General features: G+C 43.7%; 2 protein-coding genes across 3 annotated transcripts in view; both read left to right on the forward strand.

Moving 5' to 3' along the window:
- The first annotated feature begins 242 nt into the window (after positions 1-242).
- Positions 243-7553, forward strand: LOC132446699 (ras-related protein Rab-5C-like). 2 transcript variants are annotated; one of them, XM_060037131.1, is made up of 6 exons: positions 243-416; positions 929-1219; positions 2570-2721; positions 4215-4337; positions 5339-5432; positions 6588-7553. In XM_060037131.1, the coding sequence occupies exons 2-6, from the start codon at positions 1066-1068 to the stop codon at positions 6716-6718; spliced, it is 654 nt and encodes a 217-aa protein (XP_059893114.1). In that variant the 5' UTR covers positions 243-416; positions 929-1065; the 3' UTR covers positions 6719-7553. The 2 variants fall into 2 exon arrangements, with proteins under 2 accessions (XP_059893114.1, XP_059893115.1); XM_060037132.1 differs by having other exon boundaries at positions 256-427.
- Positions 7554-10483: 2930 nt separating this feature from the next.
- LOC132446698 (zinc finger protein 385C-like) overlaps positions 10484-19217 on the forward strand; it is a 48872-nt gene continuing 40138 nt past the window's right edge. The window contains exon 1 of the mRNA XM_060037128.1: positions 10484-11871. The gene's annotated coding sequence lies outside the window, so the exon portion shown is untranslated. The remainder of the gene's footprint in view (positions 11872-19217) is intronic.

Raw genomic sequence — 19217 nt, forward strand, 5'->3', positions numbered from 1 at the left:
TGGGCTATTCAGAATATGTATTGGCGTTCCCCATGCCCCATCTGGTGGTTACACAATAAAAAACTGAAATAGGAAGAATCCAGTACAGGATTATTCTATATTGCACCTAAAAATAATAAAATAATTTCCTAAATTAAAGTAAATAAAAAAGTATTTTTTTTTTTCCCACTGCGTCTTTAATGTGCACTCTTTATGTGGATTATACTGAGTAATATCCGTGGGGTTTGATTGGCTCCGAACAATCACGTGACGGGCGAATCCAGGAAGTGTTGTGGGTCCCTAAACGCGGAAGTGTGGATTAGCATTAGCATGGGCTGCTAAAATAAAACCTTAAAAGTGGTCAAGAAAGCAGAACAAAGTATAGTCAAGCTTCATCCAACGGTTTTATAAAGACAACGCACAGCCCAATAATCCCGGTAAAGACAATGTATGCTTTTAAATTCTACTTTTCAAGCGATCACTGGTTGATAGGTTGTATAGTTTAAATTTAACCACGGCCTGTGGTCATTTTAGTTACATCTAAATATCTAAAATGATTAATCAGCCTTTGGTACGACTCACTAAACAATCATGTATGCTGTACTGAGAGTCATTGTTCACCGATGTGGCTCCCTAGATATCTGTCCGTACCATTGTTGTTTAAGGTCAAAACTTGTCAACAATTGACACCCCAAGGTGCCTAAAGTCACCAGCTCAAATTACTGCTAGGGGCGACAATAGGGGATATAACTTTGGTGTGTTAATGATCAATTGTAAAGTCATGAATGTCGTTATTGTTTTGTGGATTTTGTATACTGTTACATTAACTATTCATGTATAATGTTTGTGTATGTGTATAGATATTATTAAAAAAATTCCAGATATTACTGGAATTGTTATGCTAATAATAATAATACATTTTGCTTTTTTATGTGTCACTGCATGACAGCACGTCATCCGTTGCTCGCCGCTGACCTGAGATCAAGAGGGATCGTTAGGTTCGGTCCGCTCAGCCACCACCAGTGCCTGCGTCTGTGTCTGGGATAGGGTCAGTGTGTGACAACCCACCAATAACAGCGTCCGTCCATGGCGGCCAGCAGGCCCAGTGCCACCTCGGCAACCAATAAGATCTTCCAGTTCAAGCTGGTCCTGCTCGGGGAGTCAGCGGTAGGGAAGTCCAGTTTGGTGCTGCGCTTCGTCAAGGGACAGTTCCAGGAGTACCAGGAGAGCACCATCGGAGGTAAGGGACTGGGACCACAGGGTAACCATCACAGTGTTGGTCTGGGGTCAGCCAGCAGCCCTACTATGTTAAAGCAGAATAACTTCAGTGGGGGAATGGGGAATGAAACAGCACTCGGAGCTGTGTGCAGTTCGGTATGGGGATATTCTATCGAAGTAAAATCTTTCGCACGGTGGAAGCTTTCAGTAGGGGAGGTAAATAAGCGTACATCTAAAGTAACCAGTCTGTACGTTGTTGAAACCTCTACAGACACTTTTTTACAGTTTATATCTGCTGGCCGACTCTATGCTCCATGTATGTTAATGACGGGTTTACAAATCCCGGCCTCCGGCAAAATGATTGGTTGAAAAATAAATATGATCGGAAGGAAGTGAAAGGCACCGTTCACCCAGATTTCAACTTGTCTGTCATCAGTCTCTAGCTGTTAATCTAAATAAGGAATTTGATTAATATTCATATTTAGATATGAAAGTCTAATATCTGAGACCTGGGCAATAGGATCAGGACTGGGGGTTTCCTAATATGGGCATGGGATGGTTAAAGATATCTGATTTATAAGCTGTTGACATTTAATAGTACGTTTTTGATAAAGAAATAGAAAAGTCAAAGGTATTTAGAGGCCCTACTTCCATAAACAGACTGCCTAAAGATAACCAAACCCAGTGCTGGGTAAGTTGACACATCAAGAGAGCTAGCTCATAGTTCAGTTCACACAGATTAAAATGAACTAGTTCATGTTCAGAGTTCACTATTAAGAATTTTGAACTGTTCATTTCTTCTTTATTTATTCTATTCAATGATTGTTCAGTAGAACCTCCTCCTACCCACCCATCCCCAGCCCCCCAAGCCCAAAGGTCACGCCCCACGGCGTTCTAGATGCCTGAGAAGCGGATCCCTCCCTCGGACGTTGCCATCGACATCATTCGTGGTCCGACAGAGTGTCCCATATCCACACACACCTAGTATACTCAGAGTTCACTTAGGTGTGGAACGAGAGGAGAGGTAGCCGTTTGGCTTCTGGGGCGAACCTGCCCATTGAACCCTGAGGGTTCAACCACGTCGCTGGGTTATTTTCCTCGCACTCAAATCTCATGTTTCACATGGGAGTGTCTCATTAGATAAGGAAGATCTGCTGGCCTTTCACATGGGTTTTAAATTGAATGTAGACTCCAGAGCCTGCAGACTCCTGTAGGCCAGACGCCCCTGACCAACACCTGCCCCTTCATGCATCTGTATAAATTCACTGTAAATCTCTTAACGTAAAAGCTTCTGCTAAGTCACTGAAGGGTAAACGAAAACAATGGGGGTCGGCCGCGGCCCTCCCCTCCCCTCCCCTCCCCTCCTCTCCAGCGGCCTTCCTCACCCAGACGGTATGTCTGGACGAGACGACGGTGAAGTTTGAGATCTGGGACACGGCGGGCCAGGAGCGCTACCACAGCCTGGCGCCCATGTATTACCGTGGAGCGCAGGCCGCCATCGTGGTCTACGACATCACTAACGCGGTGAGCGTCGCCGCCGTCGTCCCTCCGGTGGCCATTTTAGAATGTTATTTGTGATGTCGGGGTTGTTGTTGAATTAACCCTATATATGCCTTATGTTATGTAAATAGTGTTCTTTCTACAGTAAATGTTCCAAAACACTTTATTTAGTTATTTGTGTTGATATTAATACAATACTTATTATATTGTTAGTTTGTTATTTTATCCCACAACTGTTTTTCTTAAAGGTCCCATGGGATGCTACTTTATCGATGCTTTAATATAGATATTAGTGGGCCCCTATCGCAGTATTTGAAGACGTTCCCGAAATTCAGCCGTGGTGCAGAATTAAATCCACTACGAGCAAGTATGAGGAGGCGAGAGGCGGGTCAAGGAGGAGGGTGGGGGTGTGGCCCTGAGCAGCTTGCAGCCACGGTACCATGCACTCTGTTTACAGTGGATGTATCACAATGGAGAGGCGCACACAGCATTTAGCCGTGTTCCGTAAATATTCTAGAACACTCCGGGTGCTCCGGCGGGAGTCCTGGAGCTCTATATCTAAATAATATCATATTATCATATTAGATGTCTCTGGTTCTTCCACTTTCACATTAATCTGAAGTAGTCTGAACCGCGACATGGAGGAGAAAGGGATGGATGCCCGCGTCAGAGCCCGGCTGTCGAGGCACCACCGCCTCGGAAGTGGGCAGCGGAAAACGGGGCTCCGGTGGGAGACAATCGCGGGCAACAATCCCTTTCTCCTTCATTTAGCGGTTCATGTACTTCAGGGAGGCAAAGCCAAAGTTCCTTCCCCAAATTCCTTCTCAACCATGGCTGAGATAACCCCCACTACGAGTCTTGTTGTGGAAATACCAGAGACGTCAGAGAACCGAAGTGTTATGCGCCATGAACACCAACAGCCGTACGGTTATCCAAATAACAAAGAAGTGTACAACACTTGTGTTACAGTGTGTGTAATCACACACACACACACACACACACACACACACACACACACACACACACACACACACACACACACACACACACACACACACACACACACACACACACACACACACACACACACACACACACACACACACACACACACACACGTGGCGCTCACACGATCGTAGCTCATTGTCTCATTGGCGGACCAAATTCTCTGGGCGGGCAAGGCAGAGAAAGGGGAGGTAACCTGGCCCCTTATGACGACATATGGTGCCACATTCCATATCGGCGCGCCTGAGCTTCCAAGGTGAGCAGGATACCCAGTGCTCGTTTTACACCAAACACACATTTTAGCCACTGGGGGACCAAAGGCAGGCTAGGGGAACTCATATTAGTGTTAGAAAACCTCATAAAGTGAGATTTTCTTGCCATGGGACCTTTTAATTAATAATTTCGGTAGATGGTTACTTTATTCGTCCCACCCTGAAATTATTATAATTTTCAGGCTAACTACCATTAGCCGTGGCGTGAGCGCTATCAGACTAACATGTTGCTCCCTCCAGGACACGTTCTCGAGAGCCAAGACCTGGGTGAAGGAGCTGCAGCGGCAGGCCAGCCCCAACATCGTCATCGCTCTGGCCGGGAACAAGGCCGATATGTCTGACACCAGAGCTGTGGAGCACCAGGTAGGAAGGAGTCCCACCGCAGCCCACCTCCAGCTAGACCCTCTGCAATAACTATGTTAGGACCGTGGCTAGGGTGTTTGTCTCCCAGCAGAAGGGTTCTGGGGTCGAACCCCAATGTCTCTAGCCCCTGAGCATGATGCCCTACTCTCTCTGTCAATGTTTGTACTCTAAGTTACTTTGGGCAATGCCTCTGAATGATGACTGAACGGTGAATCGTAAAATGTTATTGAAACTATTATGGCAAAGGTTGAAATGGTAGGGGAATGTAGCATTATGAGGAACTGCATTTTCTCAAAGACCAATGGACTAAGAATATTCCTCTTTGCAGAATTAAATGAAAAAATAAATCTAATCGGTTTTAAACATATATATATATATGTTTAGGGTTAGGGTTATCTCCTCCAAGAATACACTCCCTCCCGCTCCCTCCGCTCAACCTCTGCTGGACTACTATGTATCCCCACATCACGACTCACTTCAATGGGTGCCCGGTCATTCAGCTGTTCAGCACCCAGGCTCTGGAACTCCCTCCCCCCACACATAAAACAGTCAGACACCATTACAACCTTCAAGTCACAACTCAAAACTCACCTGTTCAAACTCGCACACAACGTCTAACTGATGATTTTTTGTTTCGTTTCGTTTTGTCTTGTTTTTGTTTTATTTATTTCTTATTGCTTATGTTTATTTATTTATCTGTTTCCACAATGTCTTGTTTTTTTGAAAAAAATTATTGATGACTATATGCTCTGTAAGGTGACCTTGGGTGTTTTGAAAGGCGCCTCTAAATTAAATGTATTATTATTATTATTATTATATATCTTGAAAATAATTAGATATTTTTAGCCCTTTTTTTGTGATAATATGGCTGAGCTGTCTCTTGAATAGCTCTCATAATATTTATATTGTGGTGATGTTATTTAATGGTGTTTATCACTTGTGTTAGTCTTGTCTTGATCAGTTTGTTTTCTAATCCAACTCTAAACCTGAACGTGTTTCAGGAGGCTCAGGTCTATGCTGACGACAACAGCCTGCTGTTCCTGGAAACCTCCGCCAAGACTGCCCTCAACGTCAACGAAGTCTTCATGGCCATTGGTAAGGGCATCATCGTCATCATCATCATCATTATCATCATCCTCTTCACTCTTATAGGGCTGGGCGATTAATCGAATTACGATTTCGATTTCGATTTTAGCGTTGAACAATAACAAAACTAATATAATCGATTTTTTATTTTTTACTTTATTCAATGTTTATAGCAAGTGCAGAACAGCTGGATACATATCTGTACATTATTTTAGATTTCAATTTTTTTCTTTTTTACTATTTTGTGTACATTTTTTTAAGGCTGAAATTTCATAGTTCTCAGTTACAAAGTGTTTTTTGGGAGAGACATGCTGAATAAATACATAATGTTTTCAAACTCAAAAATAATCTTACTCTTATCGTACGCCTATTTACCGCACTTCCTGGTGTGGTTCTTCAAATATAATCTCGGTTCAAAACATTGATAAGAAACTCCCTATATCCGTAAAGAGGCGTATATGTATTTGCTATGCCAGGTTCTGTGAATGTTCTGGAAACTCCCTAATCTTTCTGCATACGATTCTCAAATTAGTCTAGAGTATATTATTCAGTACAGAAACAGTAACTGTCAGTGACCAGAGCAGGCACGTTCTCTCTTTGAAAGCAAAGTCACCATGTAATAGGACATAATCCTGGCTCATAGTTGGGTTTCGGTCCTTTCCGAAACCTGTAAAATGACGCCGGTTCTGCGTGTTTTCTACCTAAACTCGACTTACTCGTTTGCCATTTTTCTGAGCTCAGCCATGTGTCTATAAATGGCATGGCCATGCGTCGACTTGCCCGTGCACTTCACCAGCGGCAGATCACATCACGTCACAATAAATTATGCTTTGGTTACCTAAGATATTCTGTGTGCTGTGTCACAGGCTGGCTTGGGATAGGGTACCTCTGTAGCTTTTTTCTGCGTTTGAAAACGTCCGTGTGACATCAGAAGGTCACAGGCACCCCTAGCACATGGCACCGTTTCTGATGGAATGCTAAATCTACACTTTGGAGAAGTTTGACTCACCCAAAATGAGTGGATGAGTGGACGAATGAGAAGATGGCGTTTGTTTGAATAGATGGATACAGAACAGAAGGACGAATGTTGCACGGGTCGATGAATCGACAGGCAGTGGTTTGCGTGTTGCCAATCTCCTTCCTCCGGTGTTTTTTCCCCTGCAGCAAAGAAACTCCCCAAGAGCGACCCGGCGGCGGGGGGGGGGAGCGCGGGCCGGACGCGGGCAGGGGTGGACCTGCAAGACCCCCCGCCCTCCGGCCGCGGCGGGCGCTGCTGCGGCGGCGGCGGCAACTGATGACGTAGCTGGGCGACCTGAAGGACTACAGAAAGACCCAGATCTCCAGAGGGAGGAGGAGGAGGAGGAGGGGGGAATGAAGAGGCCGCCCCCCCCCCCATCCCAGATGAGATTATCTGATCCCCTCACCACACACACACACACACACACCTTTCTGATCAAAGGAACGTTTTTAAAGAATCATAAGCTAGAGGGAGGTTTCCCAGAATCCCTCACTCCGCAGGATATCTAGCCCGTCTGTGTGTCTTCGCCCGGCCTCTCCGTCTGTCTGTCTATCTTTCTGTAACTTCTATGTTTCAGATGGTTGACCTGTTTAGGTGAACCGTCGTTCTGCCTACCTGTTCCACACTGCCTTGCTGGCTGTCTCATTTCTGCCTGTCTGTCTGTCTCTCTTCACCTTTTATGTTTGAGATTATCGACCGGTCTTACAATTTTAAAACAATGATGCCTGTATGTAGTTTTCATGCCTTTTTGTAGCTGTGCGTGCGTGCGTGTGTGTGGTGTGTGCATGCGTGCGAAAGGCAGTAAGTCAATCGTACTCTTCCCGCTTTTGATTCAATCTTCCAGATGTAAAAATCACTCTTTCTTCTCTTTATTCTCACTGAACATACGAACACCAGAATAAAGGGATTGTAATTTCATAATCTCTGCATGCTGGGGCGCTTCTTGGCCACCAGGGGGCGCGATTGACCCAGAATTCGAGCGGTGCGTTGACGCAGTACAACCTACTACGAGTACAACGGTCGTGTTCGGTTTCAGCTGTTAGACACCAGAATATATATAATATATATAGGACCAAAAAGTAATAAAAACATGCAACTTTTCTTGACTCATATCCAGATTGCGTTTGTCTTTAGCCTTGTGATCGTTGCAGTGGAAGGTTTGGGTGGGGATGCAAATTCCGTTTTAAAAGGATCTGTTTCTATTTGAACAGTTTGGATGTCTTGACGTGCATGGTATATGTAAAAGAGTGATTGAATGATTACTCTTGCATGCATGTTTAAAGTCATGATTGCAGTTTCTGAATGCCGTGGAATTAATTCTGATAGTCTTTATAAACACCAACATATTCCAAGTTATGGTTTGTGGCTGTGTTATGGGTGGTGGCGACAATATCATTCATGAAAACACATTTCAACTCACTTGGTGTCTCTACGGGGCTTCAGTGATCTTAAATGGGTTTGTCTGAGTTTGAAAGAAAGATACTGGGGAAAACACCCTTCCCATTTTCACAACTGTTCCCAAATATTTGTTCAGAAGGAACCAAATCATTATTTTAGCAATTAATAATAATGATAAAATAAATACCCCATAGCTCGAATAAACCGAAACATGTTACAAAAATAATGAAAAATGTAACATATTTAATAAATAATGTTGTGCATGATGGCGACCACTAGATGGCAGAAAAGTGCTTCGGGTTTTTCTGCCACGGCCCTCGACGTCTGGAAATGAACGAAAAAGGTTAGTTTCGACTGAAAAGACATTTCTTGAAAATAATCATGATTGACTTTACTGTACCAGGTTTAATCTCTTGATTCATACAATATAGGGGGAAAAATATATATTTTGAAACATCAGTAATTGGCGTGTGTGTGTGTGTGTGTGTGTGTGTGTGTGTGTGTGTGTGTGAATGATGTGTGTGAATCTAATTGGTTTGATGACATGGGTTTATAATGTTTATATGATTATTTGTATATTTACTAATTTCATAAATTGTAGCCTATATTTTAAAGACCAAGATTACACAAGGAAGTGGAGCAGTCGGCCCTCCTTCATAAAACTAGAATGTATACTATATTTGCCATAAATAAGCAACATAACTGTAAGCCTACATATGCTTGGGCTTAAAATATAGGATATATTTAGGCCGTACAAAAAAAATGCATGGTCATGATTAGGTATAATTTATAGTATTAGAATATTAAACCATTAAATAATACATTTTGATTATTTTTCACTTCACGATTGGGCCTCATATCCTGCTTTCTGCAGGCTGGTCTGCGGGCTGTGACCGATTAATCTGGCCTCGGTCTTACTGGTTCCTGTTCAATGACTCAGTACACACACGCACATCTGCAATACACAGATACGTGCGTCCGCTGTGTTCCCAGTAAATGATTTCTCATTTGGTGAGCTGTCAATCAGAGCTTGTGCCGAGAGAGAGATAACTGTACCGCTTATCTCTTCCTGCACATTTTGCTTTAATGTTTGATTAAACGTTTCCTTGAAGTAGATTTGAAAATATACGTTATTGCAGCATTTTAAACAGCTTATATTAAACATCCTCAAACCAAATGTATTTTGGGCCGGATTGGTGGACACTGATTGGTTGTTCTTGGGCAGACTGAAATGCTATTTAGCACCAAGGACATAGAGGGGTGGGTTGATAAGGCTTATCTATCACCCATGGGTGCTGAGAAGACTCGATGTAATTTGAGATGGGGTGCTGATAGTGTCTGTGATGTGTTTCTTATCTGAAATGAGACGACGAGCTGCGTGGAGAAGACGGAGGGTGATTAAAACAACATTTACTGCAGAGACCTGCCAGGCAAAAAAAAACACACTGCATTGTTTGCTTTTGGGCTGTTTTTACCCAAAGCACTGAGCAGCTCTTCTTCTGAAACACATATTTAAATATATTATTATTATTATACATGCACTTAAATTAGACTGATCCACGGTCAGAGAGAGGCTGCAGGTCATAAAGTAGCAGCCACACGCCAGTGCGTTTGGTTTAAACGCTTGTTTTGAATGAGGTAAGACATGATTAAAGCGCACAAAATATCCTTCCCCTTTTATTCCTCATCTATGTCTCATCGCTCTGAGGATCATCTGTGTGATTGTTTAAATGGGCCCACTGGTCGTGTTTTTCTAAATAAAGGCCTTTAAAGCAGCTGAAATATCCGAGGCCTGAGAGGCACTCAAACAGCAACAGCAAATATAACGGGGCATTAAACCTATTTTATTAATGTATTTTTCTATAATGTACTTTATCACTGCACTCCAATAGAAAAACTAAAACCCGGTAGACGCATACACGTGCCGCATTATGTGCTCGTAAAAAAATTATTGTGGCGACTCCTACGGGGGTCGCGTGTGTTGCTGCCACCGTTACCGAGACTTGCATGTTGGTTGGGTGTGCGGTGCGCTGTGTGTTGTGGGTGTGCGTTAAAATAAAGGCAGCTCTCGGAGTCGTGCGGTGTATGGGGCACGAGAGTTGCGTCACCGCTTAACCTGGGCTCCCGTCTCGTCCTTCCCGCACTGTTCGCCACAATATATATTAGGAAAAAATACAATTACCAAACGGGTTGATTGGCATCTTTGGCTCCGAGGGGCCACTCTGTGGAGCCTTGATTGGGGCGTGTCTTGGACGCAGCATGAAATGGACTAAAATGGGCCCTGATGATGAGAGCACTCAGGATAATCACCCTCATGATGACGTTGCAGGGTGATGGCCGCGGCGTCTTTTGATGTCGGACGCGCTGCTCTCTGAGAGAATTCAAGGCGAGGAGACACAGAAACGTGTGTGTGTTTGTGTGTGTGAATCCGGATGTGTGTGTGTGTGTGTGTGTGTGTGTGTGTGTGTGTGTGTGTGTGTGTGTGTGTGTGTGTGTGTGTGTGTGTGTGTGTGTGTGTTTATGTGCCCTCGCTCGTGCACGTCAGTGCTCTCGTGTCAAACAGATGTAAAAACACACCAGGATGTTCTTATTTAAGGGCCGTATCTTAGTGACAGCTTGTCATTGCTTTGTCTGTGTGTGTGTGTGTGTGTGTGTGTGTGTGTGTGTGTGTGTGTGTGTGTGTGTGTGTGTGTGTGTGTGTGTGTGTGTATGCTTGGGTGCGTTTGTGCGTGCATTGCATCGCATCAAGCCTATAAGAACAAGTGTGTGTGTGTGTGTGTGTGTGTGTGTGTGTGTGTGTGTGTGTGTGTGTGTGTGTGTGTGTGTGTGTGTGTGTGTGTGTGTGTGTGTGTGTGTGTGTGTGTGTGTGTGTGTGTGTGTGTGTGCAGCCATTTATTTTTAGGGCGGCTGTCTTGTGGTCGCTCGGCAAGGTGCCAGAGGACTTTCATGGGAAGGACATATCTCAAACTCCAAGTATGTTTCCACACAGCATCCATCATGGTCCGGGCTGACAGCTGCTGCCGCGGCGCGCGGACAACACCGCGTGTCCGATGCCGCGTGCGATCCCACTACTAGAGGCCCCGCGCGCTCATGTCCACCAGGCCCGCTATTTTAATGAGGGGCGGGGGGGGGACTGCGGGGATTGGATGAATGATCTCAGGGTGATGTGCAGTGCGCGCGAACCACACCCGCGAGGTGGTGGATTTGAAAGTGTCCGAGGTTGATACCGGTCGGCCTGGTCAGCATTCCCCCGTGACCCCCTCGGCCGTGACCCCCTCGGACCGTTTATCTTCCGCTAAGTAGCCGGTCTGTTGTCGTCGGGGTATTAATAGAAGGAGATCACGGTGGTGGATGTTAAGGTTTGACGCGGGAGGTTGAAACGCCGACGTTTGCCACGCACGAGACCTCCAGACAGATGCACGAATGTTCTCCAAAAGGTGCCTTCACGTGAAAAAAAATCCCGTGCAGAATATTGAAAATCTCGGGGCCTATTGTGTCTTCAAAGTCCTCCATATCTCTCACATAGGCCTATCGCCATCTGACGACGCCAATTATTGTCCGCCAACCGAAATATGTTTGAAGCAAATTAAGCGTATTTATCTTGACACATTGAAAACTCACCCTAAATATTAAAACGTATTAAATGCGTTTTATGTTTGAATAAGGCCTGTGCGCCCTCGAGCCTTTCTGCTGCAAAGCACACCGCCTGTTTCCGAGGCTAGAAATAAAACAAGTGAATCGTTTTTAACAATATTAATTAAAAAAATATTTATAATTAATGTTAATCGTTGTCCACCTACCCCTTCTTGGTTTTTCTCTCAACAAAAATAGGTTTCGTAAGCGCTCTCTTCTCCGTTCACCTTTTTGGCGGGGCTTGACTCCTCTCCGCCAGCGCGAGACAAGCAGAGAACGGCGCGCGCGCGTGCCATCCTCCCGCTTGCTGTCATCGCGCGCGTGGGACCGAACGCCTACATGCGCGCGCGGTGCAGAGCGCCAGTCACAACGGAGACCCCGGACGACGCCGGCGAACAGGTAGGGAGAAGCGTTTAAAGCGTTTATGATTCATCTTTTATTCCACTGAAGACAATCATTCTTCCGGACCCACGTCACGAGGCATTTTGAAATTGGAACACGCGACTGTGTTTTAGTGTGACACTGCGGTGCCCGTGTCGAAGTGTGTCATTTTATTTGCGGATGGATGTGAGCGGTTACAGGGAGGTTGGCTGCTCTTTAATACTTCTCATGACTTGCTCGACCAAGGCTTTCATTTCTCCTGTGTGGTCACTTGTTTATGTTTATTGACGACACAGCTTAATGTACAACTTTACACGGCAAAGTCAGATGTGTCGCTAACCCTAACCCAATATGTGTTTTAGGTTGGTATTCTTACACACTATTCTTTGGGTATTTTTGTATTGATCGTGTTGAACTTGAATATCAAATCCGAGACAAAAAACATTGACTAACAAATATAGGATAGATTGGAATAAAAATGTAGGCCTATTGCAATTGAGCCGGTTCACGTTGAGCACATGCACAGAGTGAAAAAATGCATCTCCCAGTATCAGCTTTCTGGAAAAAAAAATTCTTATCAAACCAATATTCTCTTTGTGGTAGCAATATAGGCCTAGATGTATCGTTTTTCTGAGAACCTGCATTTAGGTGTGTGTGTGTGTGTGTGTGTGTGTGTGTGTGTGTGTGGGTGTGTGTGTGTGTGTGCGTGTGTGTGTGTGTGTGTGTGCGTGTGTGCGTGTGTGCGTGTGTGCGTGCGTGCGTGCGTGTGTGTGTGTGTGTGTGTGTTTTTTGCGTAGGCATTGTGTGTGAAAATGATATTGTCATAATGTGTGAATGAGGAGTATGATCTCATAGTTGTTAATTAAAAACAAATGATTGCATATAGCTCATTGTATATTTAAATAAAATAATAATTAAATTAACAACATTTGCATTAGGCCTACCAGAACAGCTATAGGGGAAGTGGACCACCTGATTCTGATTGATTGTAACGCCATGCATTACATATTTTTAACTGCTAACTCTGTCTTAAATTAGTAAGTTAAAATATGCATTTCATGATATATCCTTGCTGTCTGTACACTCACAACCCAGAACCCATAAGCTAGAACCCGCGGGACATCATACCATGTCAAGTTAAAGATCAACTGCATGCTAGCCAAGATTGCGAGTTTGCTGCCCCCTAAAGGTTAGGGTGCATGGACTGTCGCACCAATAAGCTGTTTCTCATGGTCCAATTGAAAACTGTAGTTTATGTCCTTTTTAATGTTATTTTTAAGTTATGGTTGACTCGCTCCATAATCTCAGGACTACCAGTTTTTTTTTAATTCTGGCATTTGACAAGCATGCATCAACTTGACATCACTTTGACTTGCATTTTTAATAAAATATATCACACAGAATCCCCTTAGCTATAGACAGTAATCTTGACATGGAGTTTTTAAGATATTGGTAATGCAATGGTTTAAAAAATTGATGTCAGCAGCTTAGTTTCTGGTTTTAAGTTGGGATAAAACTCGTTCTCAAATAGTGGTTCCATTGTTGGTGCTTTGTTTGCTCGAAAATTCTGAGATAACATGCATGATTTAATTGAGGTAGGGCCCCTGATTTTATAGTGAACACTGAAATCGTGAAATGTGTACATTAGGAGGTCATGTATTGTTATTCCATTGTTTTTTCATTTATTTTCGGAAAATGGTTCAGAAACAACGATTAATTTACCGCGTTGCTCTTATAACCGATCAGATTTCAGATATTTGTCCTTCATTCATTTATTTTTGTTAAATGTATATACCACTACTACTATACTATGCTAGCAAGGAGCACAATGACTTGCAAAACAGAAAACGTAGCTTGTCTCTGACTGGCTAACAGAGATCAGCTTTCTTCGGAAGGTGATATGAAGCCTTACTGCAGGTCGATTTGTGCAAAATAATTAGTTGGTTGAATTCTAGCATCATTTATACACACACTCATTAACTCATTAATCTATTTGAATCTATTCCCAATTTAAGAATCTAGAAAGAAGCCTTTTGATGGAATTAAATATCTTTATATATAGGCGGCAGTGGTTATGAAAGGTAGGTTTTGTTTGACACCCCAAGGTTGCTAGTTCAATACCTGGCTCCTGAGGTGTCGCTGAGCAAGATTCCCGTTGTTTATGTATGAATATTTGCATGAATGGCTGAATGTAAGGTACTTGAGTGGTCACAGGTTAGAAAAGCGCTGTATAAGTATATTTAAAAAAAGATCCAGTGTGTTTTATCGATCGTAGCGTACTGATGTAGATGGGCATTTCACCACTCATTGCCTCAATAATACTGGTCATCACCATCATGGTGATCACCCTATTACAGCTGAGACATGCTTCATCTTAAAGTCATCTCAAATAGAGGATTTAAATGAACAGGCTATCCACCCATGGGGTTGTAATGTAGACCTGCTACTGTTGGATTTACATAGCTCTACGTGTGTGTGTGTGTGTGTGTGTGTGTGTGTGTGTGTGTGTGTGTGTGTGTGTGTGTGTGTGTGTGTGTGTGTGTGTGTGTGTGTGTGTGTGTGTGTGTGTGTGTGTGTGTGTGTGTGTGTGTGTGTGTGCGTGCGTGTGTTTGCTCACTTGTGATTGCCTGCTGGTAGATCATGCGCCGCAGGGGTGATCAATTATTATTTTTAATTCAGAAATCATTGTTAGCTTCCCAAGTCAGGGATCCATATTGGAAGATACTTAACCGGGAGGTCTGTTAGCGCTTTGATAAGGGAGATACAGCCTGCAGTACCGCGTGTGTAAACAGCTGCATTAGCATTGCCCACACGCGTACATACCGCAACTACAGGCCATCCGCTTGAAACCTTTTCCCCCTCTTTGTTGATTTACCCTCATCAATACCTTTTTTTTTTTAACGATACGCCCCCCAGCTCGCGGCACTGATGCGTATGTTTTCATGGCAAACTTAAACAGAGCCGTATAGCCTAGCGTCCCTCGCACCACGCCACCTTACCCGCCCTCCCATTACCCCGTCCTCATCCTCGGCTTCCGCGGTCCCCTTCAAATCACCTTGTGGAGGCTCCTCCCCTTTCCCCCCTCCATTCCAAGCGGTTGGCCAAGATGGCCGCCTCGCTGCCGAGCCACATCTTCACCACCACCACCATCATCTCAAGGGCCCTCCCTCTCTCCCTCCCTCTCTCTCTCTCCCTCCCTCTCCCTCTCTCTCTCTCTCTCCCCCCCCCCTCTCTCTCTCCCTCCCTCTCTCCCTCCCTCTCTCCCTCCTTCTCTCCCTCCCTCTCTCTCTCTCTCTCCCTCCCTTTCTCCCTCTCCCTCCCTCTCTCCCTCCCTCTCTCCCTCCTTCTCTCCTCTCTCTCTCTCTCTCTCTCTCTCTCTCTCTCTCTCTCTCTCTCTCTCTCTCTCTCCCTCTCCCTCCCTCTCCCTCTCTCTCTCCCGCCCTTTCTCCCTCCCTCTCCCTCTCTCTCTCCCGCCCTCTCCCTCTCCCTCTCTCTCTCCCTCTCCCCTCTCTCCCTCTGCTTTCACATCACGCTTCCAGTGGCCAGCACTGTTGTTATTTTCACTTGCTCTCACACGGTAGGGGCCTCTGGGAGCCTGTAGTTCCTTCAGCTATTTATTTTTGTGTGTTTTGGCTGCCAGGTGAGAGGAAGGACCAGAAGAACCTCAGCTAGATAAGTGTCACCACAGGAAGACATCCCGGCGACATTGTTCAGCTTCAGGAGGGAGATTCTTTGTTATCTCTTCTGTTACGTTTAGAGCTCGCACATGTACAAAGTAACTGTTTACTTTCACCATTTATTTTACTATTACAGTTATGTTATTATTTTAGTAATATACAACAATAATACAAAAAAAATATTTGACTTACTGTTATTGAAATAATAACACAAATATTTTGATTAGGATTATTCTGAATTATTATTGCATTTATTGGCACCTGGGCAGCTATTTAGCCCAATGTATAGCTTGTGTATGTGTAGCTGTAGTCTTTAGAGTAGTTATTGCTGGGCTCTCAGGAATGGACATTATTTACTATATTACATTAAATGATTATGATTATATTACATAAATTAAACATTATTCAACTATTTTATTATACATTGTAAATAAGATCTGGATCTCTCTAAAACAAATACTTATTATTGATTATCTATAATCAATGTTCTTTTTTTAACAATTGTTTCCACGTTTCTTGTAATTCCACCAATGTAGTCTTAAAATGTTTAGTTTTTGATAAACAGTCAAATTAACCTGATACAAATACATTACACCTGCATTCATTTACAGCAGTATGCATAGAAACTGTTTTGGGCCCAACCATATTTACATCCTTATCCCGTTGGTGCAATGTTCGAGAACTCTCTCTCTCTCTCTCTCTCTCTCTCTCTCTCTCTCTCTCTCTCTCTCTCTCTCTCTCTCTCTCTCTCTCTCTCTCTCTCTCTCTCTCTCTCTCTCTCTCTCTCTCTCTCTCTCTCTCTCTCTCTCTCTCTCTCTCTCTCTCTCTGTATGTGCTGCTGCTGCCATGTGCCTCAGTAAAAACCGTCAGGTGTGAAATTGAGAATAATCATGTGGAACAGGATTGGCCCAGGGAGCAGCTTGTGTCGGGCTCCTTGACTGTGAATGGACTTCTGCTTTCTACTGATAACGCCCACAGAGCCTCCCGCAATCAGCCCCCAACCACATTCTCTGAACACTGGAGAGAAAGAAAGATTTACTATTATCCCCCCCTATAGCTGTAGTCCAGCGTGGAGATTAAGCTAGGAGAGCTAGCGGTGCTAGCCTGTCGTTCAGAGACAAATAACAAGGTATATTCCTACCACATTATTCACATTATTCACACTAACATTTAAAATGATTTTACTTTAAAATCATTGAGAATATGTAGAATATGTAGAATGTAGAATATGTTGCAATAGAATTCCCTGTTCTGTTTGCGTATACTGATTATACCAGTGTATAGCAGTATACTGGTCGATAAAACGTGTATCTTACCTAATTCAAATACCAAGCTTGCTAATTCAAATACCCAGCTTGCTTAACAATTCAATTTCTGTCATGATAAATAAAAGTAAAGGTTTTTCGAACATACAGTCCTAGTTTTGTTTTTAGTGTTTGTTAATATTGTCCATATAAAAGCAATCACAAAAAACATTTTCAACCAAGAGTAGCACGCAAATGTTATAACTATTATTATAATTACTGGATTCATAGTGATTCTTGATTAAACCCAATCCTCAGCTGTTGGATCAACCCTTGATTACAGACCAAATGTTTCTCTCCCTAAAAGGCATTTCTCATCAGTTTAACGTCATTTCACACCTCTCACGCCTCTCAATGTCCCTGAGCTTTAGCATGCCTAGCAGTGGTGGTAAACATTAGCATTCCTGCCACTTACTACACCACACTATCAGGCATTTGTGAAAGGCTAGGAAGCTAGGTAGCTCTGTCTTGCTGCATCCCTGCCTGGCCATGTTAGATGCTCAGCCCTCGATCGAAAGGCTCTTCAAAGGTTGGTCAGGAATGCCCACCACATCACAGGTAGGGCTGTACCAGCATTGTAGGACACTACTATGTCTGAGCGAGGCCCTCAAGATCATCAAGGTTCCCAGCCACCTCAGTTCTCCTGACTCCTGTCTGGTAAACGGGACAGGAGCATCAAGTGCATCACTAACAGACTCCCAAACAGCTTTTAACTCGAAGCAATAAGACTTTTGAGTAGCACTATTTGCATTATCATCTTTATTCCTACGTTTATTTTGTAATTTCTTGCCTGCTTACTTGTGTGCACTATCTCTCTATCCCTTTTCTCTTTCCTCCTTTTTATTGATGAGCAGGCTGAAAAGTAGTTCAGTACATACATCCAGACAGTACTAAACATTATTGAAATACTTTCCTTAAACCTTGCTCAAGATGGCATTTGGTTACATGGCAAAATATGATAGACTTTTGTTTGACGATTATGAATAACTATTTTATTTCATTATTTATTGAGTATCCTATTTTATATTTAGCAGAGGGTCATTTTTAGCAAACACTTTAATCCAAATGGACTAACGACTGAGAACAAGAAGAACAAAACATACAATCAATATAGATGCTATGGATAGTAGTTCTGTAGAACCTGGTTTGATAAAACTGGACAGGGTGTAGAGAAGTCATAGGTAGTTCAAACACAAAGTTAGCCTTTTTAAAATATTGTATTAATTGATAGATCAATGCAGACAGTTACAGGGTCAACCCTAACCCTAAAGATCCATTAAAGGTTAGACTAATGATTTCTCTTCGATGGCTTCCTTATCACCATGAACCAGTCCGAGATGGTTTCTCTTTTTCCGCCTGCTCCCCTTTCGGTCCTCAGGTCCTTTCAGATATGTTGGGAATGGATGTCTGAGCTCTCCCAGCATCCCCCCCCTCCCCCCCCTCATCACTTCAGGGGCTGCCTCATTACAAATCACACCGCAGTTCCTCACACGCATAGCGACAACTGCATAATCCAGCCCTTTTAGGCTGATAACAGCCCCCTTTTACGCGTCTACTTGAGACAGCCCCCTCCACTAGCCTCCGTTCACCTCCGCCTCCTCCACACACCCAGAGATTACTCCCCAAAGCCCCTTTTCAACAGACCCCAGCTCGCCGAAGCTCAGATGTGTAAACATTATGTTTTAATGATAGCACGTATGCATCTTATTTCTGAATGATATCAATAAATACTCATGCAGTGTAACATTGTTGGAATGACTGAAGGTGAGAGGCACTCAATGAACTTGATTTTAAACGACACAGTCCTTGTGGGGAACAGAGCTTCTTTATTTAGCGATAGTATAAACAAATGTATCCATATATTATACACATACAAACCACCTCTTTGTAGCTGTGTCTGTGTGTAATAAGGGCCCCTCCCCTGCTGTAATATGGGGTCTCTCAGGGCCCCTGAGGTCAACAGAGCTGCATATTCATGGCACAGTGACTCCCTTCATTCCTCCCTTTTCAAAACACTCCAAGAACCGTGCTCACCTTGTGAATGTAGCACATAGCACTGATATAAGCCATGGCCATTTAAAAAAACGAACGTTTGACGATTCATTCACATTCATGTCCATGTGGCGTGGCACTGGCAACAATGTGTAGACCTATGTATCAGCTATGTACTGAAGCTAACTGTGCCTCCTTGGGATCTTTTCTGTTTAAATATCTGGTGAAATGTGCTGCTCTTAATGTGTCTGAGTAGAGAGTCAGACAGAAAAGAGTGTGTGTTTACTTGTGAATGTGTGAGTGTGTTTGAGTGTCTGTGTGTGTGAGGAGGTGCGTGCTTGCCTGCCTGCCTGCCGTCCTGTCTCTGTGTGCGTGTGTACGTGCGTGTGTG

The sequence above is a fragment of the Gadus macrocephalus genome, chromosome 18 (assembly GCF_031168955.1).
Source record: "Gadus macrocephalus chromosome 18, ASM3116895v1".
Lineage (NCBI taxonomy): Eukaryota > Metazoa > Chordata > Actinopteri > Gadiformes > Gadidae > Gadus > Gadus macrocephalus.

Excerpts from the sequence above, each read along its gene's own strand:
- LOC132446699 (XM_060037131.1), top strand. The coding sequence starts at position 1,066 with ATGGCGGCCAGCAGGCCCAGTGCCACCTCGGCAACCAATAAGATCTTC. Across the intron at positions 1,220-2,569 it reads CCAGGAGAGCACCATCGGAG|CGGCCTTCCTCACCCAGACG; the intron begins GTAAGGGACTGG and ends CCTCCTCTCCAG. Across the intron at positions 2,722-4,214 it reads TCTACGACATCACTAACGCG|GACACGTTCTCGAGAGCCAA; the intron begins GTGAGCGTCGCC and ends TGCTCCCTCCAG.